At 42.8% G+C, this 17,301-nt stretch overlaps 1 protein-coding gene across 4 annotated transcripts in view; it reads right to left on the reverse strand.

The window, feature by feature from the left end:
• Positions 1 to 17,301, reverse strand: part of FAT3 (FAT atypical cadherin 3) — a 603,349-nt gene that overhangs the window by 18,166 nt on the left and 567,882 nt on the right. For all 4 annotated transcript variants that reach the window (XM_036923269.2, XM_036923272.2, XM_036923270.2 and 1 more), the window contains one exon: positions 11,499 to 11,967. In XM_036923269.2, coding sequence (XP_036779164.2) covers positions 11,499 to 11,967 — 469 coding nt within the window. The remainder of the gene's footprint in view (positions 1 to 11,498; positions 11,968 to 17,301) is intronic.

The following is a 17,301-nucleotide window of genomic DNA, read 5'->3' on the forward strand; positions in this document are numbered from 1 at the left end:
GATCTTGTGTTTTCTTGTATTGCCTGTTTTCCTAATTTTTTGGGCTACCCTCTCCTTTCATTAGAACATATAGTATAGTAGCTTCCTGAGAATGGGTCTATAGAAGGTGAGTGTTAGTAGACCCTGCATAGCCACACGTCTTCACTCCTTCTGACTCCTCTTTGAAGGCTAAGTACAGAATTGTAAGCAATTCCCTCCATGTTGCTTTTTAGAAATCCCAAGTCCTTTAGGTTCCTGAAGTTAAGTTTGTATGTGACCTGGTTTCTTTTCCTTGGCTACAGCTTTCAGGATTTTCTCTTTGCTCCCAATTTTCTGAAATTTCACAAGGATGTACTTTATTTCAACCAATACTGGGCAAACAGTGGGCTCCTGCAATCTGGGAATACTTGTCCTTTAAATTTGGGAACATTTAAAAAGATGATTTCGTTGATGATTTCTTGTCCTTTGTTTTCCCTGTTCTGTCTTAATGGAACTTTTATGGTTTGGATCTCAGATTTCCTGGACCTTCCTCTAATTTTCTTCCTTATATTACATCTCTGTGGGTTTTTGCTTTACTTTTTGATAGATCCTCATCTTTTGAAGCTTATATTGAAATTTTCATTTATGTTGCCATTTTCTAACGGGTTTTTTTTGTGATTTTTTTTCTTTTTATTAACACATAGTATCCTGCTCCTATTTTGTGGTTACAATGTCTTCTCTTATCTCTCTGAAGATATTAATAATATTTTTATGAAGTTTTCTCGCTGTAGTTTCCTCCAAGTTGCTTTTTCTCTGTTTGTTTTGATTTCTGTGATGGTTAAATTTTGTGTGTCAACTTGACTAGATTATGGTGCCTGGTTGTTGGTCAATATCAGTTTAGATTTTGCTTTGTGAAGGTGTTTGTGGATGTGATTAACATGAACAATCAGTTGACTGTAAGTAAAGCAGATTACCCTCCATGAAGTGGGTGGATTTTTCCATCCAGGCGACTGGCCTTCAGGAGGAGGAATTTTGCCTCAAGATTGTAATGTGCACATTTTGCCTGAGTTTTTATCCACACTGCTGGCCTGCTCTGTGGATTTCAAATTCGAGACTGAAATCAACTCTTGCATGAATTCCCAGCCTAATGGCCTGCCATATAGATTTCCGACTTGCCAGCCCCCACAGTCATGTGAGCCAGTCCTTAAAATAAAACTACCTATCTATCTATCGTCTACCTATCTAATCATCTATCATTTATCCTGTTGGTTCTGTTTCTTTGGAGAACCTTAATATGTTTTCTTATCTTCCAAATTAGATGATATCCTTCCTTGTCTGGCAATCCTCACTTACCAGCTCTGACTGCAGAGTCGGGTGGTAGAAATCTAGTCTGATGGGATGCTCTGAGCAAACCAGTGCGTTTGTCAACTGTGATACTGTGTCAGTTCCTTTGCATTGGTCAATCTCCCTAGCAATGACCCTTGTCACCTGCTCAGAGGGAGGGTGAAGGCCTGGTCTCTAACATTCGGGGGATTGGGTGGTGGTGGAGGAGAGGCGGCTGCGGGCCTCAGCACCCAGTGGGCACATCAGATGTCCATAACCTGTGCCGCTCCACCACCATGCAAGGCAGTGCCAGGTGCTCTCCAGTCTTGACACCCTGCATCTCACCATCCCCTTTGCCAGGTGTGGGGGTAGCAGTTTGCCTGGCTGTGTAAAGATGGGACTCTGGGGTTCTGACTGCCTCTTAGACTTCTGATGCTTTCTTATTTGAAGCCCTCTCCCCAGTACTTCCTCTCCAGAAGTGATTGATGCCTCCATTCCTGAGCCTTTTGGGGATTCGATGCCCAGATTTCCCTTCTTCTGGTTAGTGTTCAGGTTGCTCCAAGCTTCTCTTCTCTTTTCTCTTCCTTCCCCACCTACCCACATGCCTTCCGCCTCCAAACTTGTGCTGGTGTTGCCTCCTTTCCAATTCCCCTCACTTCTGTGGGCTTAGGACTTATTAAAGATGCCTTCACTTACACAGTCATGGGGTTGGGGCTGTGACAGCAAGCTGCCTCCATTACCTTATGGTGACCAATGAGATTCTCCTCACTTCTAAGATTTGTTGTAAATACTGTAAATAACCATCCTCAGTCATATTCAAAGGGCTCTTGGGCTAATCTCTGCTCACTAAGGGTCCATGATTGATGTTGGGATTTTATAGATTAATCACTATAGGTAGAAGACGCTTAAAAGTGTATAGATATAAAGAGTGTATGCTGTCATGGATGCTTTACTGAATCCACGCTCAAGGAACTCACACACAGAGGACATTATGATTGGGTGAGGGTGTTTGAAGGTCCAGAAAAAGAAAGATTCACCTTCAGGAGGCAGATACAGGAGGCAAGAGAGAAATCTTAACATTCCCTAGAGGAGGGAACTGTGTAGCCCCAGCCTCCCTGGCATCAGGAAACACAGCGGGCCAGAGACTGAGGCTCAGAGAGAGACACCCTGCTTTTGAATGCACCACCAGTAATATGCCAGGGAACTGACTCGGAAGGAAAGACCACTGTTGATGCAAACTGTGCCCCAACACGGCCAGCCTGAAGCCTGTGGGCGGGATGCAGCCGTCTGAGGTATGCTTGCTTTAAACTATGCCAACTTGGGGTTTGTTTTTTGTTTTTTCTCCAATTTGGGAAGTTGCTCACCATGATAGGATTGGGGGTTGCTGAAAGCAGTTGGGATTTGGAAAAAATGCTTCTTTGTGTCATCTGGCCAGTCCTTGGCCAGGATGGCATGCCACTTAGAGGTAGCATAACTTGTGAGGGTGCATCAGATTGCTTTGGTGTAAATATTCCCATGTGGGCAACATGCCCATGTGAACAGGGGCAGCCACAGTTCAGGCCTTTGGAAAAGCACGTCAGTGATGAGGTGGGAGGGACGTCAGGCAGGAGGAATCTAAGGCAAGGTCGGTCAGCTCACCTGACCCTCCTCTCTCTCCAGCTCCTACTTGGTGAGCTTCTGACAGTTTCTGAAACAGGGCTGTTGCAGAAGAAGTAGTGGGTTGGGGGAGGAGGCACAAAGAGAGACTATCCTGAAATAAGGGACATTTGAACCATTATCATGGAAACTGGATTCCAACTAGGGTCATGGGTTTGATTGCTTTGATGTGATGTTTCTGTGCCTTGGAAAATCAGAATTTAAAATGAGGTACTACCTCAGATGCACTATTTCACTCCCACGCATTTCCTTCTGCATTTTGTGATTTTCATTATCTTCTGTGGGATATCTCATGCTACTTGATGCAGCCACCAGCCTGACTGAATAAACTGGTCACTGACTGAGTGCCTAAGCAAGAGGCAGAGGTGGCCAGAGGAAGCCCACCCAGCAGGGTGGGAGCTGACCTCTCAAGAATCAGGACTTCTGGCAGGCTGGTTATTAAACCACTGGTAGACCAACCACAGCCACATGGGAATATTTACACCATAGAAATCAGCAAACACTACAGATCAGGGCTTTTATTTTTAGAGAGCTGGCTATCAGCACACCTTGGAATGGGGACTATGGCAGGCACTGGGGATGCAATGACAGAAAAACGCCCAACTACAAGCAGAGAGGATACTCAGAGTAACCATGAGAGCAGGCACAAGGTGACGGGAACGGAGAGCGAGGACCCTGGACTGAGGCGGGAGCGAACCATGCAGGACCCAGGAGCGTTGCTCTCCATCTGAGAATATGTGCCGTCCGTGTGGAAGATGATGATGACAGTTAACATTTACATGATATTATATGCCATGAACAGTTCTATGCTCTCTACAAGTATTAACTCATTTAATTCTCAAAACAAACCTATGACGGAGGTACTATTAGCATTATTCCCATTTTATAGATGAAGAAATGGGGGGGGGGGTACAGAGAAATTGAAACGTGTGGATTTCAATCCTGGCAGTCTGGCTCCAGTATCCCTCAAATGGTCAGCATTATCCTGATCATATTTTTAACAACCACAGTTAATTATACTCTCTACCTGTATTTCTCTGTTCATCAAAAAGAGAAGCCAACTCTCTAGGATCTGCTTTCATGATCTTAACTCCATGGGGCAAAGGAGGCAGAGACTCCTTGAAAGAAATACTGCTTTTAAACTTCAAACTTGAAGTTGTTATGTTAAACATTATGAGAGGGAAAAGGAAACAGATTATTTCTTAAACTGGTGAGATCTTGTTTAAAGTGCCAGCAAAGCGGTGCCTATTGTTAGTCTCTATGAAAGAGACTTGTTGATCAAAATTAACCTGTTCTCACAATGCATTACTTACGATCTAATTATCCTGGCCTGGGTACTATTAAAATTTTTAAATAATTCTTCCATAATAGTATTAAGTAATCTAATGCTTTAGTGGTTGAAAACCACTTTTAATCATTCTATGAAGTACTTCAATAATCCTGTGAAGGAAACATTAGTGGCCCCTTTAACATACCAATTCCATGGGGGTGCTGGAGAGGTTAGTGGCTTGTTCAAGTACAGATAGCTGGTAAGTGATTGAGTTCGAACTTGAATCCAGGCTTTCAGATCTCAAATCTTTCTACAAGACTGTTTTGGCACTGGAACTTGTCAAGTGAGCCAGAACTCATTGCTTGCTAGGAATACAAAGGAAGGGCTCGTAGTTATTCCCTACAACTCTCCAGGGAACCAATGAGATACAGTGAGATGGACAACATCAGACACTCTTCTGGGAGCCAAATAATCATTGAATAATAAATGTAATAGCACAATAAAGTTTCTGCTCTTCCCAAGCATTACCATATGTTGACATAAAACATGAATACAGGGGACAGAATATCAAGAGCTATCCATCCAGTCATTAGTTGATCACAGATATTTTAACCCTTGGTAAATGTAAAGGAAAAACAAAATTCAGTGGATACTCTCAAAGTCATTAAAAAGAGTAGGCTTTTTTTATGAGTTGGGGGAGAATGTCAAATAAGGAAATCATTAGCAAGAACTGTAGCTTATTATATGCTAGGAAAAATGCTAGGAACTTTCTATGCATTATCTCATTTAATCCTTGACAATTCCCCTATTCCAGCAGTACTATTATTATAGTTACTTTACAAATGTGGAAACTGAGGCTTAAATAAAATGATTTCCCAGAGTTAGTCAGTAAGGGGCAGACACACTTTGTATCAGTTCTCAGATTTAAAAAAGATAATCATTATATTAGCATTGAGATGTATGTTAAAAAAAATCATGATATCACATTACTGAAATCCTGGCAAAATGAGAAGTGTCTTTTAAGCCTTGCATCAAAACTGTGCTGTTGTTTACAATACTTCCAGTTAAAGCAGATGCAGATGGTTTTGAAATCTGCACCCAAACAAACTTAAAATGTGCCGTCCTTTCCTTGTTCAAAGAACATCGCAAAACCTATTAAATGCAAAAACAGAAATGGTTTAAGCCATTACCACGTGAATTTGGGCTGTGTGGGCAAATAATATCATTCCTATCCTACCCTTTTGATGTATTAGTCGTTTCCCAACCTGATTCTTCCCAGTAATAGCCTCGCCTCAACCCCTGGCCTGCTCACCAGTGTAGGTGAACATGGTTCTGATCAGTTTGGCTGCCTTGATAAGGAAACATCTGCCTGTGGTACACAGGTAGAAATAATGACAAATGTACGACTAGCACTTGGGGTCTGAGTCAGCATTACCCTCCATGCTAGCTGAATTATAGGGCTCATTTAGAAACTCCGAGAACTTCCAAGATGCAGGACCCAGCTGCGATGTGGCTGTGTGGTCCTGGATACAAGTCTATATCCTGGCTGTTACCACGGACTGCGTGTGGTCACACCCAGCCATCTGATCTCTGGGAGCCTCCCAATTTTTATCTGATAATTGATCCTCACTAATACCCACATCATAGAGGATCATAAGGTTTCTGGATTCATCAGCCATAACATGGCACACATATATTAGGTGCTTTTTTGTTGTAATGACTATAATTACTGTGGATTTGGAAATCAGTTTCATTTCTGTGTTGCTCATAAACCAAACAACTGACAGCCATAGGTGATTTTTACTCCCACTTTTAGGCTGAATATCTGGGAATAGTGAAACTTATAGTCCGTGTGATTCTCAATTAGTATGAGAAAACTGTTGGACAAATTATTACATGAGATCTTAATCATGTGGGGTGAGTTGAACTGCAGATCATGTCCTCTGTCATTACTTCACTTCACTGTCATTACTTCACCGTTTCATCTTGTAGTCACTTTAACTTTTAACTTTCATCAAGCAGGGTATACTACCTTTAGATCTTGTAAAATAAAAACCTTTGAAGTGACCTGTAACTTTCCCCAGGAAAGAAAGCTGGCTCACATTTACATCATATATTGTATTACTGGGCTGAGCCTCTAATATTTTCTTTGAGGATCTGGAAACATTTAAAGTGTTAACAACACTAGGCACACAGTAAATTCTCACCTTCTAGCACGTTCTTTTGTGTCTGCACAAAACCTGGTTGCCTTAGGATTTTGAGTTTTTATATTAGTAACTATATTATTAATGTGTTACTGTGAGGTTTTTCTAAAGTACCAAAAAAACATAAACTCAGTATTCAGAAGAAAGTCACCCAGGAAAAACATTTTCCCCCCCATAAGCTGCAAAGCTCAGTCAAATTATATTCACAGTATATTTACCAGGAGCTGGCTTCTCCATTCTCTGTCCCTCTGTGCTCAGTGGGCTAGTGGGCTAACTACATACAGGAACACTGTTCAATTCTCTTAAGCCAGCTGTGAGGGGAAGTAGATCACACAGTGAAATCGATTGGTCACAGAAACAGCAATGGGACCCCAGAATTTAATACAGAACTCAGCACAGATCAGGCACTTAAAAGTTTGAAGGACTGAATGATCTAGACCTTTATAAGTTAGTGACACAAAGTACTCAGCAAAACATCACCTAAAGAAGGATGGGTAGCTATTTTGCTGAAAATACTTCTTTGCTCAATTGTTTGCAATATACAAGAACTTGGTGCTTCATACAACTAGCTTAGAGGGAGTCACTAGACACCACTATTTCTATCTTTGAAGGGGATCTCAGAGTGACCCCAAACTCCTATATGCTCTGGGGAACAAAGTTCAGTCTTTATACTAAAACAATGATAAAAAATGCAGGCTATGCACCTGCCATTCAATTCTTAGAACTGTCTGCTATGTCTGCTTGCTCTCCTAGCATTCACTGACTCACATTCCTGCAAATAGAGTTTATTGGGATTCCCAAATGTCAGCAAATCTCAAATTCTTATGTGCAGAGCACTGCCATGGAGGCTTGCTAAAATTCACGGATACCTGAATCTTATTCTTGCAGATTCTAAGATTCTGATTCATCGGTTTTGGTCTTTTTCCTTTTTTCACCTCCAAACTTTTCACTGAGACTTTTTTTTTTTGGTAGTAAGTTCAGGAATTTGCAAATACAATTCAGGGACCTAGCCGACATTTCACCTGACATGGACAGTGAGTGATGGCAGCAAGTACATAGCTCCTCCTTTTTCCTGAATAATCAAGAGACTCTTCTCTAAAGAGGCTTCATTTTAATAAGGTCCTCAGGTGAGGTAGATGCATGTTGGAGTTGGAAAACCACTATATAGAACATGCAAAAACAAAAAAGAACTCGTTTTCTTAGGTTTCAGGACAGTTTGGAGACACAGAGAGAAATCAGGCTATCATCTTGGGATCTTGTTAAAATACAGATTCTGATTCGCTGGATTTGGGGTAGGAACTGAGATGCTGTGTTTCTGACATTTCCAGTGGTGCTGATGGTGCTCATCCCCAGAACATACTTTGAGTGACAAGGGTAAGAACATAGGCTGGGGGTTCCACAAACCCAGGTCAAGTCCACTTTACCAGCTGTGTGATGCTGGGCTACTTACTTAACCTCTCTGGCCTGTTTCTTTATATGTAAAATGGGGAGGGGTGAAGGAAGGGAAGAATAGTATTGATCCCAGAGTAGCAGTATGAGAATCCAGTGTCACTGTGCATTGTTAGCACTTGCAAGGTAAGCACGTAGCCCAGTACTGAGCACACAGGAAGTATCTAATAAATGGTAATTCTTACCCTTTAAGAACTTACCAACTTTTAGTTTTAGGCATTAGACTTGCAGACTCATGCAAAGCTATCTGAATGACTATTTCTGGCCTGGTGATGGCCTGGCTTGCTGTATTGCTTCACCAAATTATAGCTTAGCCTTAATTAGTTTTCAGGTAATGGTCTTGCGCTGAGCAGGATGAGGCACGGAGAGCCGAGGACTCCTTATTCAGACTGTTGGCTCTCACAGGGCTGCTCCCTATCCACCAGGTCTGGAAATGCAGGGGTTAGGATGGGACTAGGCCATTTCTTCTCCACGGTGGTTGCTATTTCCAGTTCATGTTTATGAAATACATATAATTCTAAGGCTTGACCACGGCAGCTTTCCCTTTGTGGTTGATTTACAGAGTCATATTTACACTCTTATTACAAGTCAGTGTTCTGAGCCCTGACTCCCCTGAGGTTTCTATGATTTGCTCCCGGGACACCCAGAGTTATAACATGGTCAAACTTGCTGAGCACGCTGTTCCCAGCTCGCAGATGCGGCTTCCTTACCCCTCATGCCAAGGGTTTGATTGGGTGTGGAGGTGCTTGGAGCAGAGTCCTGCTTCTCTGAAAGAATATTCTTGCTGTGGCTTAAAAACTCTGCTTTAAAACTCTGAATGCTCTGGAACCATGTACTAGACAGCCACACTTTGAGAGTGGAGACTGTCCCCGTGGGAGCCAATTACCCCTGGAGTATGGGCCAGCATTCTTCAGTGGTCAGGGGGATGATTATGCTAAAATGTGCCCTTCAATTTTAGAGAAACACCGGGTTCCAATGACAGTAAGATACTCAAATAATTCACTTCTGTTATCAGCATTCTCATGTTCGTGGACTCACATTTGAAGCACCTCACTCTACTTTCTCTAGCCCAAATTTCTTCTTTGGATACCACATGCATCCTAGCCTTTGATCTGGAGAAGCAAGACTCCCTCCCTGAGATTAGATATCCCTGGCATCCAGAGGCAATTCCTCAAGGCCTGCATATTCTTTCGTGAATGACTCAGTCTCATTGTTCTTTTTAAACCAACACTAAAGTCGAAGGTGATTTTTTTCTTCATTTTAAATAACCTTATAACTCACTACATAGTTTCACAGATAGGCATTGAAGGCCACATTGTTGGTTCTCTTTTCTTGTTTTTCCTGTCTTACTATTCGGCACTAATTTAAGGGATTTGGAGACTGGATACAGGGAGCTAGAAAAAATTCCTCTAGTAGGAACAGATACAAGAAAATGGGTTCCCTCTTCTGGGATTTCCTGGTGAATGGTGGGGGGTTTGCTGTGCTGGTCCTAGGCTCAGTACTGCTGTGCATGAGAGTCCCAGGTCACCACATTGTGGCCATGCCCTTGGAGGTTCCTGAGATAAGGACCAGTGGGACCCTCAACTAATCAGAGGTAAGTATTGAAGGAAGGGATTTGTATAGAAAGAGGGGAGCAAAGATAATTTGTTTTAAGAAAACATAAGCCTCCAGGTATGAAGGAGTGAGTTATAAAAGACTCTATCATCTTGGAAGAAAAGCATGTTTTAGAATCCAATCCCTTGCTTAATCACAGGGTGAAGTGTAGAGGTGGGGACAAAGAGGAGTTTGAGAGACCCTACAACCTGCAGGCAAGGGTGGGCCCCTGGAGAAGGAAAGCAAGCTCTTCAGACCATGCAAAAAGTATATGGCAGGTGGGTCCTCAGTGGAGAAGTCTGGTTAAACTAAATGAGATTAAAAATAGAGGAAAATGCCTATTTCTGATGTGGGTCATAATCATTTAATTAATATACCTGCACTGAATACTTGGCTCAAGGATTTCATGGTAATTAACCAAAAATTAAAATGCACCCTGAAGAGCAAGATGCCATTAGTCTTTTCTCCAATACAATGATTATTATTATTTTAAAAAGATAACCCATTGGGGGAGCCCATAGCTTTGCCAGGAAAAACGACATTCTGCCATCCTTAAAAGTATGTTACAATTTGTGGCTGTGTATACCCAGCATTTGACATGGAGTGGTGTTCTATTTCAACCCAATTTAATTATATGCTCCTTTTATATATCGTAGATGGCTCACACTAGCAGAATTGTTTTGCCTGGTGGAAAACTGGCCATGACTTGTCATAATGGGCTGGTTTATAGAACCACTGAAGTATAGTTACTGCCCATCATTCGGGAATTATGGCACCATAACAACCCTTTATTTACATATACTGCTGAGACAGTAAAAACAGCAAATAGATTTCTTAAATCGAGAAGGCAGAAATTTTCCCCCAGGGCACTTGGCCCTCGTTGTGGCGGTAACATATGCAAGTCTAAATAACTTTGGTGTCTGTATTTTGGCAGTGCATCATTTCGTGGACAGTTTATAACATGCTAATAATAAAATGCACTCTAAATTTGGAGTTGGGCTTCACGAACATTAGATGGTAATGCGAACGGCAGAATCTCTAAGTGATTTGCGAGGAAGGTTTAAATTTGCTAATCACACTACTTCTGAGAGACTGAAAGGGGCTGAAGTGGAAACAGTGGTTGGCCTGTTGGGAGGTGGCAAAGCCTTCAGCCAGGAGAGTGCCTGACCTAGTTTACCTTAACACAGAACCTGTATCTGGGTGAAGTCAGATTCTTTCATCTTCAGCCTCCTGGGCCTTAATCTTGGCATTTCCGTCAAACAATAAAAACCCATTATACATCTCCCCTCCTCTCTTTTGGTCACCCTGTTCTTTCTTTCTTCTTCCTGATGAATTTTTTGGGAAAAAAATTGTATTGGGGGTAAAGCATTATGCTCTCATTGTTTATCTGTCCTGAGATTTCATGTAAGTTAGCCTCTCCTTGTTTTTGACTTCCTACTCCTTTAGAGGGTTGCCATCAATTTTCAATGCACACAACTTAAAAGTATGCTCCAAAATATCTCCACTATATTTCTATTCCTTGGGTGATGAGTTTGCCCCCCCGGCCCCCCGCTCACCTCGCCACACCCCACCCCTACCCCCGCCACATCCTTTAGCTTTTAGTAAAGTTAGATGTCCACATTGAAAGGATTGTGCACAGACGTCGTAACTCAGACTGCTACCGGTCATTCAGTAATGACATGCAGGTAACTCAAGAGTGCACATACTTTAGAGGGTCCAAGCTGTTGAGGCTTGGAAAGATTCGGAATGGGCAGGGGAGGGGGCTGCTATGATGGCATCTCTGGGCTCACTGTGCCTGAAGGATGCTGCAAAATGGGTTGGCGAAATTGGACACTCCTCAAATTGTCAAGCTCTGTGACTTCCCAAAGGGGATCAAGAAGCTTAGAGGCTGGCATCTTGGAGGAACGCTCCTCTCCGGGAAAGCATTTCGGTTGCTTATGTAGGCAGAGCTCGGCCCCTCCAGATCTGGTCCTCGCCAGCCGCGCCCCGCCCCTTTCCCCCGCCCCGCCCCGCCGGCCTGGCGCCCAGGGCGCAGGCGCACTCACCCCCGGAGGGCAGGCCGGCGCAGCTGCCTCCGTGCAGGCACGGGCTGCGCTCGCAGGCGTCCGGGTACAGTACGCAGCCCAGCTTCAGCTCGGTCAGGCCCACCACCTCGGCGAAGCTGCTGCGCTTGTTCTGCAGCGGCAGTTCGTTGTTATTCAGCACCACCGAGTCCAGGCAGCCCTGGAAGCCGCTCAGCACCTGCGTGACCCGCGTGTCCGTCAGGCTGCGGATGTTATCCGCCTGCACCAGCGCCCCGAAGTAGATGGTACTCTCGGCGCTCAGCGTCTGGAAGTAGAGGGGCGCCCTGCGCCGTTCCACGTAGCTGTCGTCCAGGGACAGGCTTGTGAAATTGCGGTTGAGTTCCAGGAAGACCGAGTGCCAGCTCCCGTCGTTGACCGCGCGGCCCGAGATACCCAAGATACCCGGGCCGCTGCCGCAGTCCAGCTGGAACCACAGCTTGCCGTCCGCGATCTGTGTGGGGAACGGACACCGGAGCACTTTTTAATATGCATCTGGCAATATATTCTGTACACCTTGTTCCCAGCCAGCCCAGAGGCTTCACGGGAAAGCTCTGGGATGGGCTTTGCTTTTGCTCCAGTCATAAATCTGCTGTGGTCTGATTTTTAATGACTGCTCTCATTATGTGCCATGCGAATGCATGCCTCATAGTTCACAGATCTTCTAATTAGTAATAGGAGCACAGCTTCAAAACGCCACGATCATATTTAAGAATGTCCCTATTCTTTGGGTCTTCACCTTTTAAAAATTCACAGCAATACTATGTTTAGGGGTTTGTTCATTCTCTGCACCCCTCTTAGCTGTGACCACCATGCAAATGATTTCTGTCAACTCATTAAATTTATTTACAAATATTTATGAACATCTATGTGCTAAGCAGTGTGCTAGGTGTTATGGAGACCACTGTGAACAAAAAGTTATCATCTCTGCTCTCATGGGACTTATATTTTAGTGAGGGGATGGCTTTAATCAAGTAAGCCAGAAATACATATATACTCAAGTAAGTGTGTATGATGGTTATAGGGGAGAGAAAAAGGCCAGGTAGAAATAAAAAGATTTCCTACTTCCCAGCTTCATGCATATTTAAGATTTTAAAAAAAAACCTGAAAATGAACACTAGAATATTCGAAACAATTCTTTAGGACTGCTGGTTGTTATTTAGGTTAAGGTTATGTCACAAAGTGCTCAAGGCTTGGCTATTTGCATAGAATGTGTGTGTGTGTATAGTGATATCTGGCCTTCCAGGAGGATCTTCTGGTTAACTGTTCACACTTTGTAGATACTCCCACCCCTGGTCTGGGGTCTGCTTCTCTGACTGGACCTGTGCAGTGAGGGCATTCAAGTCCCCCCAGGAGACCACCCTGAGGAACGCATGGCATTCAACTTTGGAAGAAAGCATGTGCTGCTGAAAGATAGCGGCTGCTGAGAGCTGTGCAGGGTCTGGCCCTCCATGGGGACCCATGCTCAGCTGCTGCTGAGGAGACAGGCTGGCCTTTGAATCCTGCCATGCAGCCTCATCTACATTTCTCAGAAATGAAGGCGGTTTGGGTATCCAGAGAGTAAGGACCAGACCCCGAGTAGCCAACAGATTGATAGTGGGCCATAAAGGGATTCAGAACTAGAAACGGAAACAAAAGCTACTTTTCTGGCCTTTGTCTGTGCCCCAGCAAAAGGATTTTGCAGAGGCAGCATCTGAGTCAGGCAAGGGCAGCCGGCCTTCACTTAGGATCTGCTGACATTTGTAGTCCTGTCCCAAAACCTGGGTAGAGAACTCGAACTAGTGGAGAGGGGAAAGGGGAAGAGCAAGGGAAGACAGACCTTCTGGGTCACCAAGAGCTTAGGAAGTATAAATGTCAAATGAATTCATAGAAATAGACCCAGTCCTTTCTAAAATGGGTTTGACTCAGGATAGACCTCTTAGGGAGCAGTGCAGCTCCGCTCTACCTCACAAACCGAGTGTTTCTCCATCTGTGCTTCAGTGTGTTCCACAGAGGACTAATTCTTAGGGACTCTCCTTTCTGCCTCTCTGGCTCCCTGGATTCTCTGGCACCCTTTCTTCCTGAATATACAATTTATTTCACATAAACGTGGATGTGGAAGGCAGGGGCCTTTGTGAACCAGGCAGAGCCCTGGGAGTTTAGGAATGAGGAATCTAATTCAGGCTTTTTCATGTATCACCCAGCTCACTTAGAGAGAACTGGTTGCCCAATCTGGGTTTGGGACCCCTTATGTAGAAGGTAGAGGCAACTACTGTGGTTTATTTTACAGGGAGACTGTGTAAGAATGGTTAGCCACATCGTACACAGTACCTACGTGCTCCACTCTGAAATGAAAATGTATGAATGTAAAAAGATTGGAGAAAAATATTTATTTTCTTGACAGAGAGCTTTCATGTATAATCTATGCTGCTTGCCTTTGTCATTTTTTTGGTTCAACAAAGTGGACTGAATATTGTAAATCATACCAGAAAACTTGCTCAGTGACAACTCCTGGATAATATCCATAGTTTTATTTCCATGTAAGTAATAAAATGATCAAATGTGACTTTGGGGACTTTCTTCTTCTGGCACAGCCCATCTGCTGTTATGCTCCATGGCTACAAAGAGGTGTCCCAATCTATTAAGGGAAATCTGACAGGGAGGGTGCCATTCATCTAAGGTTTTGCGAACGGATGTATTCAATTTACATATTCTGTGGTCCATTCCCCTCCCCATTCCAACTCCCTACCTCTCAGGGATAATAATCAAATTGCAAATTCATCAGGGGAACTGATGTGGCTCTGATAATACTCACACATATGCAAGTTCTATAACTAAGGAACATAAAATTATTCCATCCTAACAATGAGCACAGTTAAATTTCCTTTTCCACTGGAAAAAAATAAATAACAGCAGACACTGCTGAAAGAACAGGAAGCCAGATGCCTACACGATCCTCTGCCTTTTGAAAACAAAAAAGATTTGTATCTTCAAAATTCTAGGAGTTTGGAATTATAAGCCTTGTTCAGATGACAAACTAGAATGCTGATGCCAAAGCTCCTTTGGAAAAAGTTAGTCTCTTGCTATTTCATAAGAATATTATGCTAGGGAGAGAAAAGAACCCTTTCGTATCTGAGTCCTCTCTTACTGGAAAATTATCCTCTGATCATTCTCAGTTTTTATGTCTTCAGAATAGGGTTTACCCAGTTTTAAAGGACCTCTTTTAAGAGGACAAAAGCTTTCTCAAGTCAGAGGCAATCTATTTTAGTAGAAACCAAGGTGTGCATGAACTGCCACAAGTCTATGGCAATGATCTGAAATGATGAGCTGGGGTGGGGCAGGTAGGCAATTTGTTCGATAAAGTGTGCAATTCAGACAGTATGGCCTTAATTTTACAAAACATTTAGTTCCTCAGGGTTGCTTGAAATTAGTGCTTTAACCCTGAGCTTCAGTGGCATGGGGCTTGGAGATAAGATATTAGAGTTATAAGAAGTCATCTTGTAGGAAAGCAGTATTTTGAGTGAAAGTGTAAATTATGGCACAAAGTCTTACTGCTTCAGATCTTTGGAGTGTGGCTGTAGCAAATGCACCATAATTATAATACAGATAAGAGGGTTACTAAATATGCTTTGAGAAGGGGATTTTTTTGAAAACCTATTTTCAATGCTGCCATTGTTAATCGTTATCTGGCATACAGTAAGGGCTCAAAAAAATATACTTGGAATGAATAAATGAATGAATCAATTATCATTCCAGCCCTCTGAATCTCTTCTTTTGATAAAATCTGTAGTACTCCCAATTGCTTGCCTCTGACTTTCGGCCAGATCCGGTATTGAGTAGTTATTATTTTGGACAAGTCCCTGAGTCTCTCTGAACCTCAGTTTTCTCACAGGCAAAAGAGCAGGCACACATATCTATGCACAGAAGAGTGAGGATAAAAATATATGCATGTGAAAATACTTTGTAAACTCTTAGGCATTTTATTACTGCTATTGTTACATGTAATGTTATAAACTAACTCACTCTCAGAGATACTGTTGTACAGATCATTGAAACTCTGAAATCTTGTGGGTGCTGCCGTGTGACTTTTCTGATCTGCATTGGAAAGATCTGGCAATTCCAATTTTTAAACCAAATGAGCTTTCCCTGACCATTTTCCTTTCAGTCCTGGGGTCTGGAGTCCAGGTCTGAAAATCATCCAAATGAAGCCATGTGTTATCAGTATCTACCCCCCCAAATAAAATATATGATATTTCCAGATTGACAAAAGCAAGGTTTTCTTGTGTTTCTGCTAAAATATGGGACCTGAAAGACTGACATAGGTAAAAAGTTACTTGTGCCTGGCAAATGTCTTCTGGTAATCTGACATGTTTCTTTTATGGGTTCAAGGAGAGCTGCAGAACCTATCCCAACATTTTCATTCTTGCCAGGAAATTGAGAGTTATGGTTTGTGTCCAACCAGGTAGGAACCTTTGGTCTAGATTTCTCAGTAATGATATTCTGCACTTCTCAATTCATTGGTTGGGTCTTTAACCTTTTGTTTTCATCTTAATGGTAATTTGATTTTATTGCATTTGGGTGTTTATGGTGAGCCTGGAATCTCTTTCGGAGAAGGCAGGGTATCCATGGTAAACAGAAGAATGAGCACCTTTATTGCTGTTAAGAGACAGTGGTGCTCCTTGTCTATGAACCTTTTCACTTCTTGAGGTTTCCATGCAATTCAACTGTCTGCCCTTCACCCCCTTGATTGTCATAAGTACTTTTTAGAGATTGTGATCTAACTGGGAAAATATACAGAACCAAGAGGTGCAATTTAAACAAAGCATTTCAGTATAGTCGTTGAGCTAAAGTACAAGCCACATACTGTACCTACAGCCAGTGAAATTAAATCTTGCACGAGGCTGGAAATGTTAAGCAAACAGATTCAAATCCCCTAAGTGGATATTCCTGGCGACTACAGGAGAGTATCTGCCATAGTTCAGTACAGCTGTGTCCTGCTTTAGGCAAACTCAATATATGAAAAGCAAACTTACAGAACAGACAGATTGGTGGCGGTTTTTCACATCACAAAGGGATTAATGGAAGGGTGCCTCTGAATAGCAACCTTCCCTCGTTTATTAGAATTCCATTTACAGAGATCGAATTTACACAACTTTCAGGAACACGCTTCTTTCATGAAATACAATATACCTTAGGAGTTAGACCTGCCTAAAAGGTTTAATTCTTCTTCTTCTCCATCCCCAGGGATCTGCACATTTTAGACGTTTGCCGGTGAAGCATCAAATAACAAGCTCCCTTTTAGGATCAAGCCATTCAGGTCCCATATTTTTGTTCTCCCTCAAACTTCACACGATATAAGATATTTGCTAAGAAGTATTTAGTTCATAAGGATGTCTTGGCACCACCAGCCCTGTTAGAGTCTGAAGGAGGAGAAAGGAAGGTCAGCGACACCCAAGCAGAGCCCAGGGGACCTGGTACCTCTGAATGGGCAGAGCACTTCCCCTGCACCCCTCCTCTCAGGGATGTTTAGAAAAGTGATCTTTTGATCCAAGGCAGGTTGCTTTAGGGGTCAGAGGTTATAAAAACAGGACTCAGGTTTTATTTAACTTTTTTCTTCTACCATGAATATTTGATTTGAATTCATTGTTCCCTAAAACTTTGCATCCAGAGTGCCTCCCTTGTTTTCTTTTAAAAACCTGGCTCTCTTTTCCAGAGCTGAAATTATTCTCTGAGTTGGATGAGTAAGGATAGAGATTCCCCATGAAAGGAGCTGACTATTAAGAGTCCAATTCCCTGCTCACTCCCGCTG

The sequence above is a fragment of the Manis pentadactyla genome, chromosome 9 (assembly GCF_030020395.1).
Source record: "Manis pentadactyla isolate mManPen7 chromosome 9, mManPen7.hap1, whole genome shotgun sequence".
Classification (NCBI taxonomy): Eukaryota; Metazoa; Chordata; class Mammalia; order Pholidota; family Manidae; genus Manis; species Manis pentadactyla.